This window comes from Rhea pennata, chromosome 4, assembly GCF_028389875.1.
Source record: "Rhea pennata isolate bPtePen1 chromosome 4, bPtePen1.pri, whole genome shotgun sequence".
NCBI lineage: Eukaryota > Metazoa > Chordata > Aves > Rheiformes > Rheidae > Rhea > Rhea pennata.
The window spans coordinates 65,320,564-65,335,049 of record NC_084666.1 but is presented as its reverse complement, the minus strand read 5'-3'; the positions used below and the strand labels follow the sequence as shown (position 1 = coordinate 65,335,049).

The 14,486-nt window shown below is 49.0% G+C and overlaps 1 protein-coding gene across 1 annotated transcript; it reads right to left on the bottom strand.

Moving 5' to 3' along the window:
* Nucleotides 1–12,472: 12,472 nt before the first annotated feature.
* On the bottom strand, nt 12,473–13,711 carry CXXC4 (CXXC finger protein 4). The gene has a single exon (XM_062574934.1). The coding sequence runs from the start codon at nt 13,706–13,708 to the stop codon at nt 12,473–12,475; it is 1,236 nt and encodes a 411-aa protein (XP_062430918.1). The 5' UTR covers nt 13,709–13,711.
* Between the last annotated feature and the right edge of the window lie 775 nt (nt 13,712–14,486).

The following is a 14,486-nucleotide window of genomic DNA, read 5'->3' as shown; positions in this document are numbered from 1 at the left end:
TCCAGCACCCCTACAGACGGACACCACCTCCTGACGCGCGCTAACGCGCTCCCTCGGGTACCGGGTGAGTAACACCCGCGCCTTGTAAGACAGTGAAGGATGCCGAGTTTCCTCCCCAAGCCTGCCAGCTCTGTGGTCTGGATAGCGGCTCCCCTCCTCCTTGCTTAAATGCTGAACCACCCTGAGAGGAAAGCAGACTTTAAAATTATCTATGGCCCACTTTGTTCTTCTCATAAATATACATTACCTACAGCACTGACTTTGGGGAAAAGCTCCTAATGCTCAAATTCAGCTCACACAGTTTCCTTGAATGTTTTTTCTTCAGGCGAGCAGGCTTGGGGGCAGAAGCAAGCGTGTGAATTCCCAACCTTCTGCAGCCTGGAAATGTGAAAGGGAAACGAAACGTCTGCTCCCGTGAGCAGCGCGTTTCTCCCAGCCGCTCCACCACCTGCCCTCGAGGTAGGCTGACTGCGGAGGTCCTGCCGAGCCATGCCGACAGTGGCGGGGGGGGACGCCCGCGGCTGCTCGGGGGCGAGCTGCTGCTCCTGCAAGTTTTACGGCTGCAGCACAGCTACACGCTGGCTGGCACGGGGCAAGCTCTGCGTGGGAGCCGGCGGCCCCCTCCTCGCCTGGCAGCTTCCTGCAAAACCTCAGGCCCACGGAGAGGTGCTGCGGGCTCTGGACAAGGTGTGAAACAGTCCATGGAGCTGTCACACCTCACCTCTGCCAAAACCCCTGACTGCTCACGGACGCTGCCTTCCGCTCGCCGGATGTTTTATCATGCTATAACGTTATCCTCTAATAACTAGCTTATTATTGGATTTACCAGATAAAAAGGGATGAGGACGTCGGGTGAGAAACTCAGCGGGGAGTTTGTTTTAACAACGCAAGTTAAAACATCTCTTACCATACCTGAGCTACAGACCTGTCTCCTTTCATGCCAGGGATGAGATTTAACATTTATTTTAAAAGTCAGTTTTATTTGCTCTGAGAGGACATGAATCTGTTTGCTGGCAGTTATTTTTCCACTTGCACTGCATATCTTTCACACTGTATTTGACACAAACCAGATTTAGAACAGACCAGATTAGGAAACTCGTTTGACTTTCTCTGCCGCCAACTCCACAAAGTGAAAAGTAAACCTCCACCACGGGATACTACAAATAGAAACTCAAAAAATGAACTACTAATTCGAGGACAAAAAGCCCAGCTCCTCTCCAATAACTTACTCAGCTAACAACCTCAAGAGCCTTTGGTGAGACTAGTTGGGGAATAAAGGATTTGTGCCTACAGTAATTGGAGAACTAAAGACCTGTCACTACAGGGCCAGATCCTCCCTCTTGGACCCACCATCAGCAGTAAGCAGTAGTTCCTCAGCTAAATCAATAGGAATAATTTGAGAAATAATGTATTTCTCCACAGGAGAAAGAATGAGCAAACATATCTCTCATTTACATTCAGTGCACATCATCGTTTATTTTATATATTAATTTCTTCACTTTCTATATGAGATTAAATTTGAAGAATGGGTAAACAATTTCACTTTTTTGATCTAAAAATTGCATAACACCATTGGGAAAAACAGATGGCAAATACAGATCAGAAATCATAAGGAATCAGGACTAACATTGTCGAAGAAAAATCATAGAATCACAGAATGGTAAGGTTGGAAAGGACCTCTGGAGATCATCTAGTCCAACCCTCAACGTAGCTTGTACGGGATTGAACCCGCAACCTTGGCATTAGCAGCACCACGCTCTAACCAACTGAGCTAAACCTAACCAAGGCAAAAATAGTAGTGATGGAGCCACTTCCCATGTTGGTGAGCACCTCAGCTAAGACCAGTCACGCCAGCTTTAGTGAAACCACTCGCACGCGGTACAATCTGCCTTGAAATCCCTGGGGGCCAGACTGAGCCGCTAAGCGCTGCCTCGTGTTAAGGCTGGCGTGCACAAGTGTCACTCCAGGAAGCAGGACGAGCCCTGGAAAGGAACAAATCTCCTCTCCTCCTTCCAGGCTGGGAGTAATTGGCCGCCGCCGCTTTCAGGCACGCTCTCTCCCTTGTGCCAGCGCAGCTCTTTTGGCTGGAAAGCCGTGGGACAGAGCCAAGTCTCCACCTCCGCCGGCCCGCTCGCTCCCGAGGGCAGCAGCCGGCTTGGCCGCCGGCTCGGCCGTGCCTGGCGCCCCGCACGCTGGGCTGGCAGCGCCCCACAAGCCGGGCCGGGAACTCCTCTGCTCGCCCGCGACCGTGCCCCCACCTCCCCGCTGGCCCCCACGGGAGCTTTTAGAAGCCTTCTGGCGAAGGCAGAAGGGAAGAGACAACAGCGCTTTGGGTTTTCAGGTGAGGGGACTGTTACATCCTGCTGTCGAAGCGACTGAAGTTTCCTATTCCCTTTCTGTGTCCCTTTCAAGCAGTTCTTTGAATTCCTGCGGTTTTCCAGCTATCTCTGTCCCTGAGGATGGAGCTGCTAAGCCCTCTGCAGCAGCTCTTCAGCTGATAGTGAACATTTTGCTATTTTTCTTTACTGTTTGCATTTCAGCAGCGTCTGAAGGCCTCGAAGAGGAGGAAGGAGCGTTTCAGTTGGTTGTGTGCCTGGCCTCTCAACAGGCAGGTCTGGCCCGTCTCCTGCTTGCTAAGAGAGGGGGAAGGGCTAGTGCAAGCTCCAAAACAGTATTACTTCCAAGCCAGGGCTGATGCTAAGCAGGTCACAAGAGCTGTCACTTAGTGTCTCATACTCACTGTGGGGATTAGTATAAAATAGCCAAACACTTTATTAGCATAAAGCAGAAACCTCTGTCACTGAGAAATGCTACAAAATGCAAAAGACACTAAAAATTAAATATCCATACTGCTGCTCAGTTTCCGCTTTTGCCTAGGACCTGCCTAGTTATTTCTTCTGACTCTCCTCCGTCACTAGAAACGTGCCTTCCTCCGCAATAGATGCACACACGTGCCTAGACCTCCCTCTCTCACACATACTGTCACTCACCTTCTCTCTTATCCAATCCCTGTGAAAACATCCATCATTTCCTATCACGTATTCTCCCCCCCTACACATACAAGCTCACAAACAGATTTATTCTCGTTAACATTCATCCCATTAATGAGGAATCCCTCTTGGTTCGTCATCCAGCGGTACAAGTCTTTGCACTCAAAGCCTGATATCTCTATCATCCTCAGAACTGCTGCTCCGGGGTACAGTAATCTCTTATGGACTGGTCTCCAAACAAGGGGGAGGCACGGTTTGCAGTGCCAGACCTAAATTTTAATCTCTTTCCTCTAGAGATGCGCTGCCTTCAGCATCTTTTTCTCCTGCCTGGAACCTAAAACCGGCTATGATGCCTCATTGATTAGCTAACTGCTTCTGTCCTTCGGGATTTTTCATATGCTGCTGATAAAAGAGCCAGTGAAAAATACACCCATTAAATGCTTGGCCTCTGCATGTTTTCTTTTCCACAAAACTTAAAAAAAAAATGGAAATGCAATACTCAGTAAATTACCTGGACTGAAGGAATATTTTCAGTCAACACCTAAGACTTACTGCAGATGCCAGCTTGGCTCTCTCAGAGCCAGTGAGCACAGCGTATCCTCAGACTGGATACAAGGAGAGGAGCAGCAACTCAAACCCCTATACAGCAGGTCACCGCAATTCCTGACTGGAGGGCAAAACGTTAAAGACCATAAATGGCTCTGAACACCATTCATTCCCTGGTATGTCTTCTGAAATTTTCAGGGATGACAATTAACACCCATCTCAGTGATTATTTTTGTGACACTGTCACCTCTGCTGGATTTTGACCTCCAATTTATTTTACATCAGCTTCCAAGCAACCAGCCGACTGTGATCACTGCTTCCCAGGGCTGCGATGACCTGGTGATTTAGAGCAAACAGGTTTTATTTCATTACTAAGCTTGTGTTATCAAGTCCTTTCCCACCCACTCACTGGTGGCGAGCTATTCGGACTCATGACCTTCCAAATACATTTTATCCTCTTGCCCACTCTAAAACCAACTGCTTTTGTTTGACTACACCACCCATGTGGGAGATCACCTATTGAACAAAATCTGCTCCCTGCTTCCCTTTTTGAACTTCCGACCTCTTTAACTGCACCACAGTTATCATGCTTTGCCCTCCCTACTTCGCACACAGATGCACAGGGCTCTTCAGCTCTTTTCGGGGCCTGTAACAATATATTAGGGTCAGTGCTCCACGCCTGTGTCCCCACCTAGCACTTGGGATCTGCAGAAGGACAGACGTTACCAAACCACAACTGATATAACACCTTTATATCTTAGGGCATCTCATTTGTGGAGACAGAACCCATTATTTACGTTAACAAAGCGCAGATTGACAGGACGTCCGTATACTCCAGCTTCTCTAAGACACACATTACACACCACCTAGGACACCTGTAAGCCCGAGCAGTCCTCAAGCAACAAATCATCATTCTCAAGCCTTCTTCTGCTAGCGTCACCTCCCTCTTCCACATTTATCAGCTTGACTACACGTATGCCTTCATCGTTTCCTTGGCTTTTGAACAATGTGTTTGGATCATGCAGCTCCTCCCATGCCACATGCTCCCGGCGGTCTCCAGAACCTCTCCATTAATTCTATCCAGTTCAAAAAAAGAATTAAAGCAAATGCATCTATCAGCTATGGCATGTGGAAAGCCCTGCTCGTCATCTTCTAAGTCCCCTTCCAGTTCATGAAGACCCAGTCTCTGCTTGGGGAAGCTCTGGGAAGACAGTTACCAACGAGCTCTTTAACCGCCTTATCTCAGCTACACATGGCAGACCTCCTGCCCCCAGCAACATGCGTAATCTGCTTTCTTTCCAACACCGGTGATCTCACGGCCATTTTCAGCACTACCATTTTAGCCTTCCTGACAGCGGATCATCTCCAGTACTTTGTCACTCTGCCCCTCGGTCACGGAGTCACTGCTGTGAGGAGCAGGCCCTCCCTCACCGAGGTGTTGCACATTACAGCCAGCCCAGAGCCTCTCGTGCTTCCTTCTCCGTTTCAGCTCGCTGCCGTCGCGGTCTTTCCTCCCTCTCTGGCCTCACACATTAAGTGATATCCATCCTGAGCTCACAATTTGCCATGTGTTTGTTAAGCTCCTCTCTTCACCTCAAATTCTAATCCTGCTTCTCCACTTTCTAAATCACTGAGTAATTTATTTTTGTGAAAAATCTATCTCATCTCTTTACCAGTAACTCTTAGTCAAATGACGGCTGATATCAGCTAATAAGGATCCTATATAGAACTACAACACAGTCCAGGGCTGAGGCAGTCTGGAGCTGAAAAGAATACTGTCCTGAGATAGGAGAGGCACACAGTTTTAAGATGTCCAACACTTCAAAGACTGAAATAAAGAAAAATGCTAAGCAGAGCTGAGGAAACTCTACGGTGATTAAATAAAAAGGGATTTGACGAGTTTGCTGCCTATTATGAATGCAGTATCCAGCGTGACCCAGGCTGGCTCTGCTTCTTTTAAGTTCTCATATTTCACTTGGCACTGTACTATCTGGTTAAATATGAAAAAAATGGAGAAACTTTGGAAAACTACAAAAAATTCAATAGGGTTAACACATACCTGGCTATAGATTTTTATGGTCTTAATTAAGAGGAAGCCTACGAGTTCCAGGGAGGAGAAAATATTTCCCATAATGTCTGAGAGTAGAAGTTAACAAGCCTGCTGGGATCCTTTTAGCCCCTGCAGAGCTAAGGCTTCAACATTATTAAATGGCTGTCGCATCTGAAGTATGGTGCAACATAACTCAGCAAACAACAGAAAGCATAGGATGCTGAAATGGGAGACGACTTTAGATTACGCTGCAGAGCAATTCAATTTCAGGACAGGTGTTTGGAGGTGATTGAACAAGATATGACTGTGGAAAACAATAAAGGTACCCAAAAGAAGAGAAAAGACAGACACAGCAGGCCGGGCTGCCAAATAGCAAAAAAGTGTCAAACGAAACTGCATGCTTCAAGACATTGCGGTTCAGCATGATCATTCAAAGTAGATGAGCTATCAGAAAACACAGACACTAAAGGAACAGAGAAATACTTTCTTTAGATGGTATTATTCCTCAGAATACACAGCATCTCTTGGCAATTTTTAAACACATAGTAGGTGGTGACACAGGAACTGTTAGCAATAGAGGCTAAGTCCCAGAGACTTACTTACAGAGACCTGAGTTACTTTCTTAATTCTCCTAACTCACTGGGGTACACCAGAAAAGCTTACTCTAAACCTTTCCCTATACAGTTGCAGCCGCTTCACATTGCAACCAACGATCAAAAGGATTACGCAGTATTTGATGAGACTTTACGGTGTACCTTCTAGGTTTGCCTGCTTAAAAATATTTCACTTACCAAGGCCAACCCTTAAAATACATGCACGTGAAGAGTCTGAAGGCTGCTAGTTTTCCTTTTATTGTTTTAAATTTTAAAGATAATTTGGAAAGGATCTTGACTCAGCCACTGTTACGCACCAGTTGTATGATACAGAGTAACTAATAAGCTCTCTTCTATGTAACTCTCTAAAGCACATTTCTTTTAAAACCAAAGACTTCCTAGAGCAGTACCAGGACGTTGCTACTCAGAAGAGACCACTACCTGACACCCTAATTCATTCTCCAATCAAGAAAAGTCTTCCCTGACTTCAGTAAAAGTGTTAGATGTTGACCTAGCAAACAGAACTGCATGGAAAGTAGCCCAGTAAAACAACGGTAGGAAAACACATGTACAGGCAGACTAAAATTGAGAATGTCACCCTTCAGTTGTTACTCTCTGTCAGCCATCCCAAGCGAGCAGGATATAACATGATATTCACGTAACTACCAACTTAAACAAGGCTCCTTCTATGAACAAGGTATGAGGTGGACAGCCCACAACATTTTGTAAAAACACAGAACTGGTAAGATTTTCCAGAAGTGTGTAGCTGACATAGGAGGCAAAGTCCAACTCGCTTCTGTGCACCTCAAATTGAAATACAAATTCCAAAACCACTTAGATGATTTGAAAAAAATATACCCATTATGCTTATTACTGCCTCCCCCCCAAATCTGGCATCATTCATCTGATTTCTCATGACCTATGCAACTTGTCCAGCCTAAACAATGCACATTGATTTTAACATGTCAACTTGTAAAAAAAATTAACTGTAAACTCTAAAGTCTGGTGCAAAATCCTGACACCGAACTGTATAACCTGTATTAGTGTTTAGGAAAATGTACAAAGAACTATTCAGAGCAATCAAGACACAGAGCGGTCATAACCAGTTAACCTCCCTTACCATACGGACAATTTCACTGGCAAACAATCCAGTTCAATGATTTAAAGCGAGCAATTTTCAATGCAAGCAGAAAGTGCTGTTTCTATGAATGAGGCTGTTAAGTCCTTGGCTGCCCTATAATTTTTGCTGAATTCCTTAAAATTTGGTTCAGTTCAGTACCAAATCTCACCACTATGATATTTCTTTAGGTGGGAGAAGCTTCATTTGAAGAAAATATGTTGTGAATTTGTCCCGCATTTACAGAATACAAATGCACTATATCAAACAGTAGTTTATAAAATGTATATTCTAGTTTGAACACATATATTATGTTTTTGGCAGTCTCTTTGCTTTTTAAATATCACATGAAGAAGAGGGAACAACAAAATACGAAATAGTAAAATAGACTACATCCAGCTCTGCTTCAGAGTTACACTCTAGGCTTTTCACCCTGGCACTAGTTTTCCTCGCTCAGTAATTCACCAGAACCACAAGGAGGGCGAAAGCCCAGCTCTGCAGGGCTCTCAGCGTCTTCCTCAACCTTATGTCTCCCACCAACTTCACTGTAATATGAAGGCATTCCCACCTTGCAGGATTTGATCCTAAAGCAGAAGGTCAAATAGCTTCAATGACATTTCCAGGCTATAGAGATGAGGACACAGTGAGCGAAGGTGCCTGCAGCTGCTCTGGCCTCTGCCAGAGTTGGGAGAGGGAGCCCTTGTGTTACATGTCGCCCCCAGAAATCTCCAGGGTCAAAGAAAGACTCGTTGCTGAACGTATGTTTATCCCAGACATGTAAAATCTGGATGAATGTGACAAAAGCTGTCGCTAATGCTCAACAAAAGTCAAATCTCTCCCTGCCTCTTGTCTCCTCCACTCACTGCCGATACCGTCACTGCAAGAACGTGCACCGTTTTCGAAACCAGAGAGACAGCACGGCAGAGCCGCCACGCGCAGTCGCGTGCGCTGGGAGGAGGGAACTCCAGCGCCAAGGACTGCATCTCTGTACCTTCAGTTCAGCCCTGGAAACAGAGCAGGAAGGTCCCGGCAGGGTCCAACAGGCACAAGTCAGGAACAGAAGGAAGAAAACAGCACTTGGGACCAATCAGGGCTTTACAGCTGATCCCCAGCTTGGACTGCACTGGGAGCACACTGCTGTTCTTGCTTCAGCTGTAAAAGCCTGGGGACAGGAACTGCCTTTTTGCCTGCTTTCACAGCCTTTCACACATGGGGACCCTCGCCCAAGTGGAGGGCTATGAGGCAGCAGCAGGGAGGCAAGAAGTGCTGCCAAGAAGTCACATTTCAGCAAAGAACAGCAACGCAGGCTACAAGGTGGTCTTTCTTTTGACCTTGCAGCTAGCCGCTTGGATCAGGTTAGCTGCCTGCTCCTTATCAACTTTTTCCGAACCTCCTCGCGCTACTCAATTCCATCATGTAGTCACTTAACTTATGCATGTAATTCAAAGCTAGAGAGGCGGAAGGGAAATTGCTTCCTCGGAGGCCCCTGCTAATTGACCCCTATCCACAGGGCTCAGCAGTGTTCCCTTAACAGTGTTCACATGTACTACCAAAACACGAAGTGCGCGTTCTGCGGTTGCCAGCACAGCCTCTCTCCCCCGTGGCAATGCCATATGGCGGTAAGATTTTCAGGATCAGACGCTGTTTCTGCTGAAATCAATCATCACAGCCCCATCCCCAGTGAAGGCAATCTCAAACTCCCACTGACTTGGAACAGAGCTCAGTGAGGTGCCTCAGATTTGGATGTTGGTATTTACTATTTCAGCTCAGTATACAAATGTTTACTTTAATAGTGCACATATTAGTTAGCAAGGCAGTTACAAATACAGCTAGTGGCGCTGACTTTTACGACTGCATACTCAAACATCAAAAGATATTTCACGTTTGAGTTGAATCCTTCAGACCGTGCCAATCTGAGTTAGCCCTTCTGCCTGGTTTTGCTATCATCCTAATGAAACTGAGAAGCAGGGCAGCTGAAATCAGTACAAGCATACACTGAACCAGGATGATTTGCTTCAAAGAGAGAGGGATGTAAAGTAAGATCAGGTCCCTAATCTTCATAACCTGCTGCAGAAGTTACATAAATGTACACCAATCAGAGAAAAATAAATAGTCTCTACGGGTAAATAAAGATTATGTCTCTTTAGACCAACTGTAAATCTGAATGAACACAGAATATACATACACAAGTAGGCAGCGTGCAATGTGACGTCAGTCTGGTTTTTATAGATTTATTATTACCATACATAAAATTTCCTAGTAATAATAACATCCTATGCAAAACACTAGAGCATTGGGACATTTTTAAGGTGAAAATATTTAAATAAAAATAGGCAAAATTAATTCAAGAGTTTTAAAAAGTGCTGGGAGGGAAGCTTTCCATTAAAAATGTAAAGGTCAGGAGCTTGAAAGCATTGATGTGAATCTGTCTTAAACTCAGTGTACTAACCTTGAGAGCTATATCATATGCCTTCATTGCACTAGGAGAAAAATGGATTTAAAGGGAAAAAGAGAGAAATAATTTCAGTGGGATCAACCATTTTACTGTTTATTATTATTCTCATTTTTTGTTTATTTTGTTTTTAAACACAGTTTCACCTCCTGACTGTAATAATTTCCACAATTTGTAGCCAATGCCGAGCACAACTCACAGATCATATAAACATATAACGGACCGTTGAGCACCTTGATTCCTGCTGCACTTCCTTGGGAACATGCCTATCTAGGTCAGGCGGGATCACCTAAGGAGATCTGTTGATTCCCCAAGCCTGTAAGACAAATGAGCCTGAGAAGCTAGTTCAGCAGGGAGACTGCTCTCACCCACCTGCAACCACTGCTGCTGCTTCAGTTCAGTCATGTAGGCCCTGTCACTCTCTGACATGCTTCCAGCTGGTTGCCTTACAGCCAGCACAGTGTTGCTGCACACGTGCTCTAGGCAGTCATGCTGTCATTCTTTATTATTTAATTAAAAGAGAGAGAGAGAGAGAAACAAGAAGGAATAAAAAACCGACCATAACAAAGTTACTCAGTTTGGGAACTCTTCCTTTCCTACTGCCAAATAACACACCTGTAAAGATACTAGTCACATCCCATGACATACTTTGTGACCAGACACAACCTGCAGAGAAGCGATGCCTTACTGCTATTTCTACAGCAGGAAACAGAAATCTGTCTCCTTCAAGTCACAGTAGAGCAGCAGAGGAGTTTTTGTGTTTATATATCTGGCAGAGCACGAAGAGAGAGTGAAGGAAGAAAAGAAGTGAAGGCATGTGGTTATGAGAGTACACAAGTGGCTAATAAAACTATGGTTTTACTAGTCACAGTGGTTAAACAATTTTAACGGGCAGCATTCTCATAACATGCCTGAACAATTTTTAAGGCCGTAGAGCACCTTTGTCAGGAGCGAGGAAGTTGTGGAAATGAACTCATAGAAAGATCTGATAACATATAAATTAGTTTCTTCTAGAGATAGCTCACTTCCTGCACAAATCGATAATCCATCAGGATCTATCATTTATCATAAGCAGTAAATCACAGCAGCATCCTGGTTTGTAAGCCCAAGAGGACTCTGTGCACAGAAGGTACCCCGCTACGTTGCATGGAGCTGGGGGGGGATTCGCCACAACTCCCTTTTCAAGAAGACTTTTTTAGGCTGTACTGCAGTATTAAGATCCATCATTGAAAGCCTGGGGTATTCTGCATCTTCTCTGCAAACTTTCTACAAAATCAACAATGATGTATCATTGACGAAAACAACAGTTAAAAATCCAGTCTAGTTTCTAGTACCTGAAAAGTCCGTACCAGCTGTTGCATTGGTGATGCTGGGTCATCATACATTCACAAAAAACAGCTAAGAAGAAGTAGTAAGAAAGAAGGAGCTGCAAATCAAACTTTCAGCAAGGATGGTTCACTCTTGCGAGGAGGAATTAATTAGGTATTTTGGTGAGGCTGGCTACAAAACAATTGATGGTATCAGCCAAATATCAACTAAAACCCAAACATTGCTTTTGTCCCAAGCAATATAAATATTGATGCTGTTATCTCCGTATTACTTAACGCTAAACAAATCAGTGGGTTCTTCTTGTTGCTTTTTTTTCCCCCTTGAATCCCTCATCCCACCTCTTCTTAGACAGAGGCAACTCCTGCAAGCAATGATTTAGGAAATAAAGCACAACACACACACACACACACACACATGCACACAGAGGGAAGTTGTAATTTCTCACTTAGTTGCTAATTTCTGTGACTACAAATCTTGATGTCACCCAGTATACGCTGCTCCTCTGTACTAAATCCATCATCCTCGACACCTTCAGACACATCTGATATGTGCATCTAACTAGCAACACTATAATTTTAATAATGACAAGGGATTAAGTATGATTACTAGTCTTTCCTCGCGCTTGTTTCCTTTGCCTAAAGATATCAACCAATAGCCGTTTTACTTGTATTCGTGTATTTTTGTTTCCATTGTCTGTTGCACTCAATACATCAACTGAAATTTCTGTAACATCATACCTGCCTGTCTTCTGTACGTCTAGCAAACTTGAAAACCTGTCTTTACATCTTTGCAATATTCAATACATTGTCAGTTCTGAGGAAACATTGTAAAAATAAACGTATATACAGTTCAGTCAGAAATCAGTTCAGTCATACCTGTGCTATTTTTCCATTGTACTTTATACACCATAAACGGGCTACTTTGTAAAATATATTGCCAAAAAGATAACTTCAGCACGTTCCACCAACTACTGGGCTCTACGACCAGTTGTCTTTCTCGAACAGACTGCTATGGACAGGTCAACCTGGAAATGAGCTAGCTATCACTTTCCCCCTGAACTTCTGACTACTGAAGACGGGCATTCAGCTAACTGCTCCCCACCTCCCCAGCCCTTAAAAACAGCCCCAAAGCATCGTGAAGAAAAAATTGTTAGTAATTAAAAAAAAAAAAAGAAGAAGCAGCAGCAGCAGCGGCGGAAGGCAGGCCACCAGTCCCGTGGGGGGCGCAGCAGGTAGCGCCACGGGCCGCTGCCTGTGGGGCCCGGAGTCGGGGGGTATGCCGGCGCCGCCTGGGCCCCGCTCGGCCTCGGCCTTGGCCCTGGCCTCGGCATCAGCCTCGACCTGGGCCTCGGCCCCGTCCTGCTGCCCCGGCGTGGAGCCGGCCGCGGGGGCAGCCTCACAGCCTGAAGGAGGCCTCGGAAAAGGGATGCTGCATCTTGAAGCTAGACAAGAAGCACTGGAGGGGCGGGGGCAGGGGGTTGAGGAGGGACGGAGGGAGGCTGGGGAAAAAGAAATCATCGCCTCTGACCTCTAGCGAAGTGCCAGGTTTTTTCTTAAGCTCTTCACATTTCCTAAATTTGCAGATCTGGTGTCCCGTTTTGCGGTTCCTGCAACTGCTGCAGACTCCACAGTTGATGAGCCGCTTGCAGGGCACGCACACCCCGCAGCGTTTCCGCTTCTTCTTGGCGGGGTTGCCCGCCCCGGCCCCGGCCCCGGCCCCGGCCCCTGCCCCGGCCCCGGCCCCGGCGCTGCCGCCGCCGCCGCCGGCGGCCCCCCCGCCGCCGCCGGCGGCCCCGGCGCCCCCCGCGGCGGCGGCGCCCAGGGCGGAGGCGGGCGCGGCCGAGGCGTGGCTCTGCGGGCAGTCCGCCAGGTTGGCGATCTGGAAGGCGCTGTCTGTGACGGCGGCCGAGGCGGCGGCGGGCGAGTGCAGCGCCGTCATGACGATGACCCCCGGCGGCAAGGAGAGCCCGCCCAGCGCCGGGATGGCCGAGAAGGTGCCGACGCGCTCGGGCAGGTTCATGATCTCCGCTTCGGCGGCGCCGCACTTGAGCTTGTTCATGCACTCGCCGGCCAGCGGCCTGCAGTGCTCGGGGGACAGCGTGGAGAGGAAGTTGTTGTTGGCCATGGGCAGCGCGGGCTGCTCGGCCGGCGCGCAGCCCGGCTTGCCGAGGCGCTGCGAGTCGCTCCGGTGGTGCATGCTGCCCCTGCCGGCGTGCAGCGAGGAGGCGGCGGCGGCCGCGGAGGCGGAGGCGGCGGCAGCGGCGGCGGCCGCGGAGGAGGGCTTCCTCGCGCCGCCGGCCGCGCCGCCGCCGCCGCCGCCGCCGCTGCCCCAGAGCATGGCGGTGGCGGCGGCGGCCGTGGCGGTGTCGCAGTTCCAGGGGGACATGCCGATGCGGGCGGCGGCGGCGGCGGCGGCGCTGGGGAAGATGGGGGTGGTGATGCGGGCGATCTTGGCCGCCTGCGGGAAGGCGCCGCCGTTGGTCTTGTAGAAGGTGGCGAAGGAGCGGTACCTCTCCATCTCCGAGTTGTAATCCACAAGGCTGTTGAGGGCGCCCTCCGGCAGGTGGCTGTCCTTGGGCAGCCCCGGCGCCTCGGGGTTGGGGCCGCTCTCCACGCACACGTTGGTGTTCATGGTGGCCGCGGCGGCGGGCGGCGGGGCGGGGGGGCCGGGCCGGGCCGGCGGGGGGGCGGGGGCAGGGGGCGCTCAGTCCTCCTCAGGGCGCATTTCCGCGGGCGGCCGGGTGCCGGGCGGCCTCTTCTCCTCGCATGCTCCCGGGCACTGTCACAACTAAAACAGAGAAAGTCATTGCCAGGGGGGCGCGCGGGCCGGGCGGCGGGCGGGGGGCGAGCGCGCGCGCGCAATAACGGTCGCCACGGGCCGTTGGCGATAACGGCCAATGGAGACGTGCCCCCGCCGCCGCCGCCGCCGCCCCGCCGGGCATACCTGCGCGGGGGGCGGCTGGAGGCGCCGCGGGCAGCCCGGCCGCCGCTCGGCAGCGGGCACGCCGCGTCCCCGGGCAAGCCGGCAGCGTGCCCGACTGCGAGGGGCCGCCGGCGGGCGCAGTGCGCGGCCGCGGGCCGGGAGCGAGCCCGCCCGCGGGCGAGCCGAGCTGAAAAGGCAGGAGGGGAAAGGAGGTGGGGGGGGGAGAGAGAAGAAAGAAAAGAAAAGAGACCGAGGCGGGGGGACGGCGGCGCCAGCTGCCACAGTGTCCTTCTGTGTCCGGCGGTCGCTAGCGTGGCTCCCGGCACAGCTGGCCCCGCCGGGGTCCCGCACCAAGGACGGGGCGGCCGCCGCCGGGGCTGGGCGGGGGGCACGACAGCGGAGACGCTCGATAAAAATATATAATACACGCACACACACACACACACACACATATACATATATATATTTATAATATATAAAGCCAGGC

What these genes read in the sequence shown, in the direction of transcription:
- CXXC4 (XM_062574934.1), bottom strand. Translation starts at nt 13,708, where the DNA reads ATGAACACCAACGTGTGCGTGGAGAGCGGCCCCAACCCCGAGGCGCCG.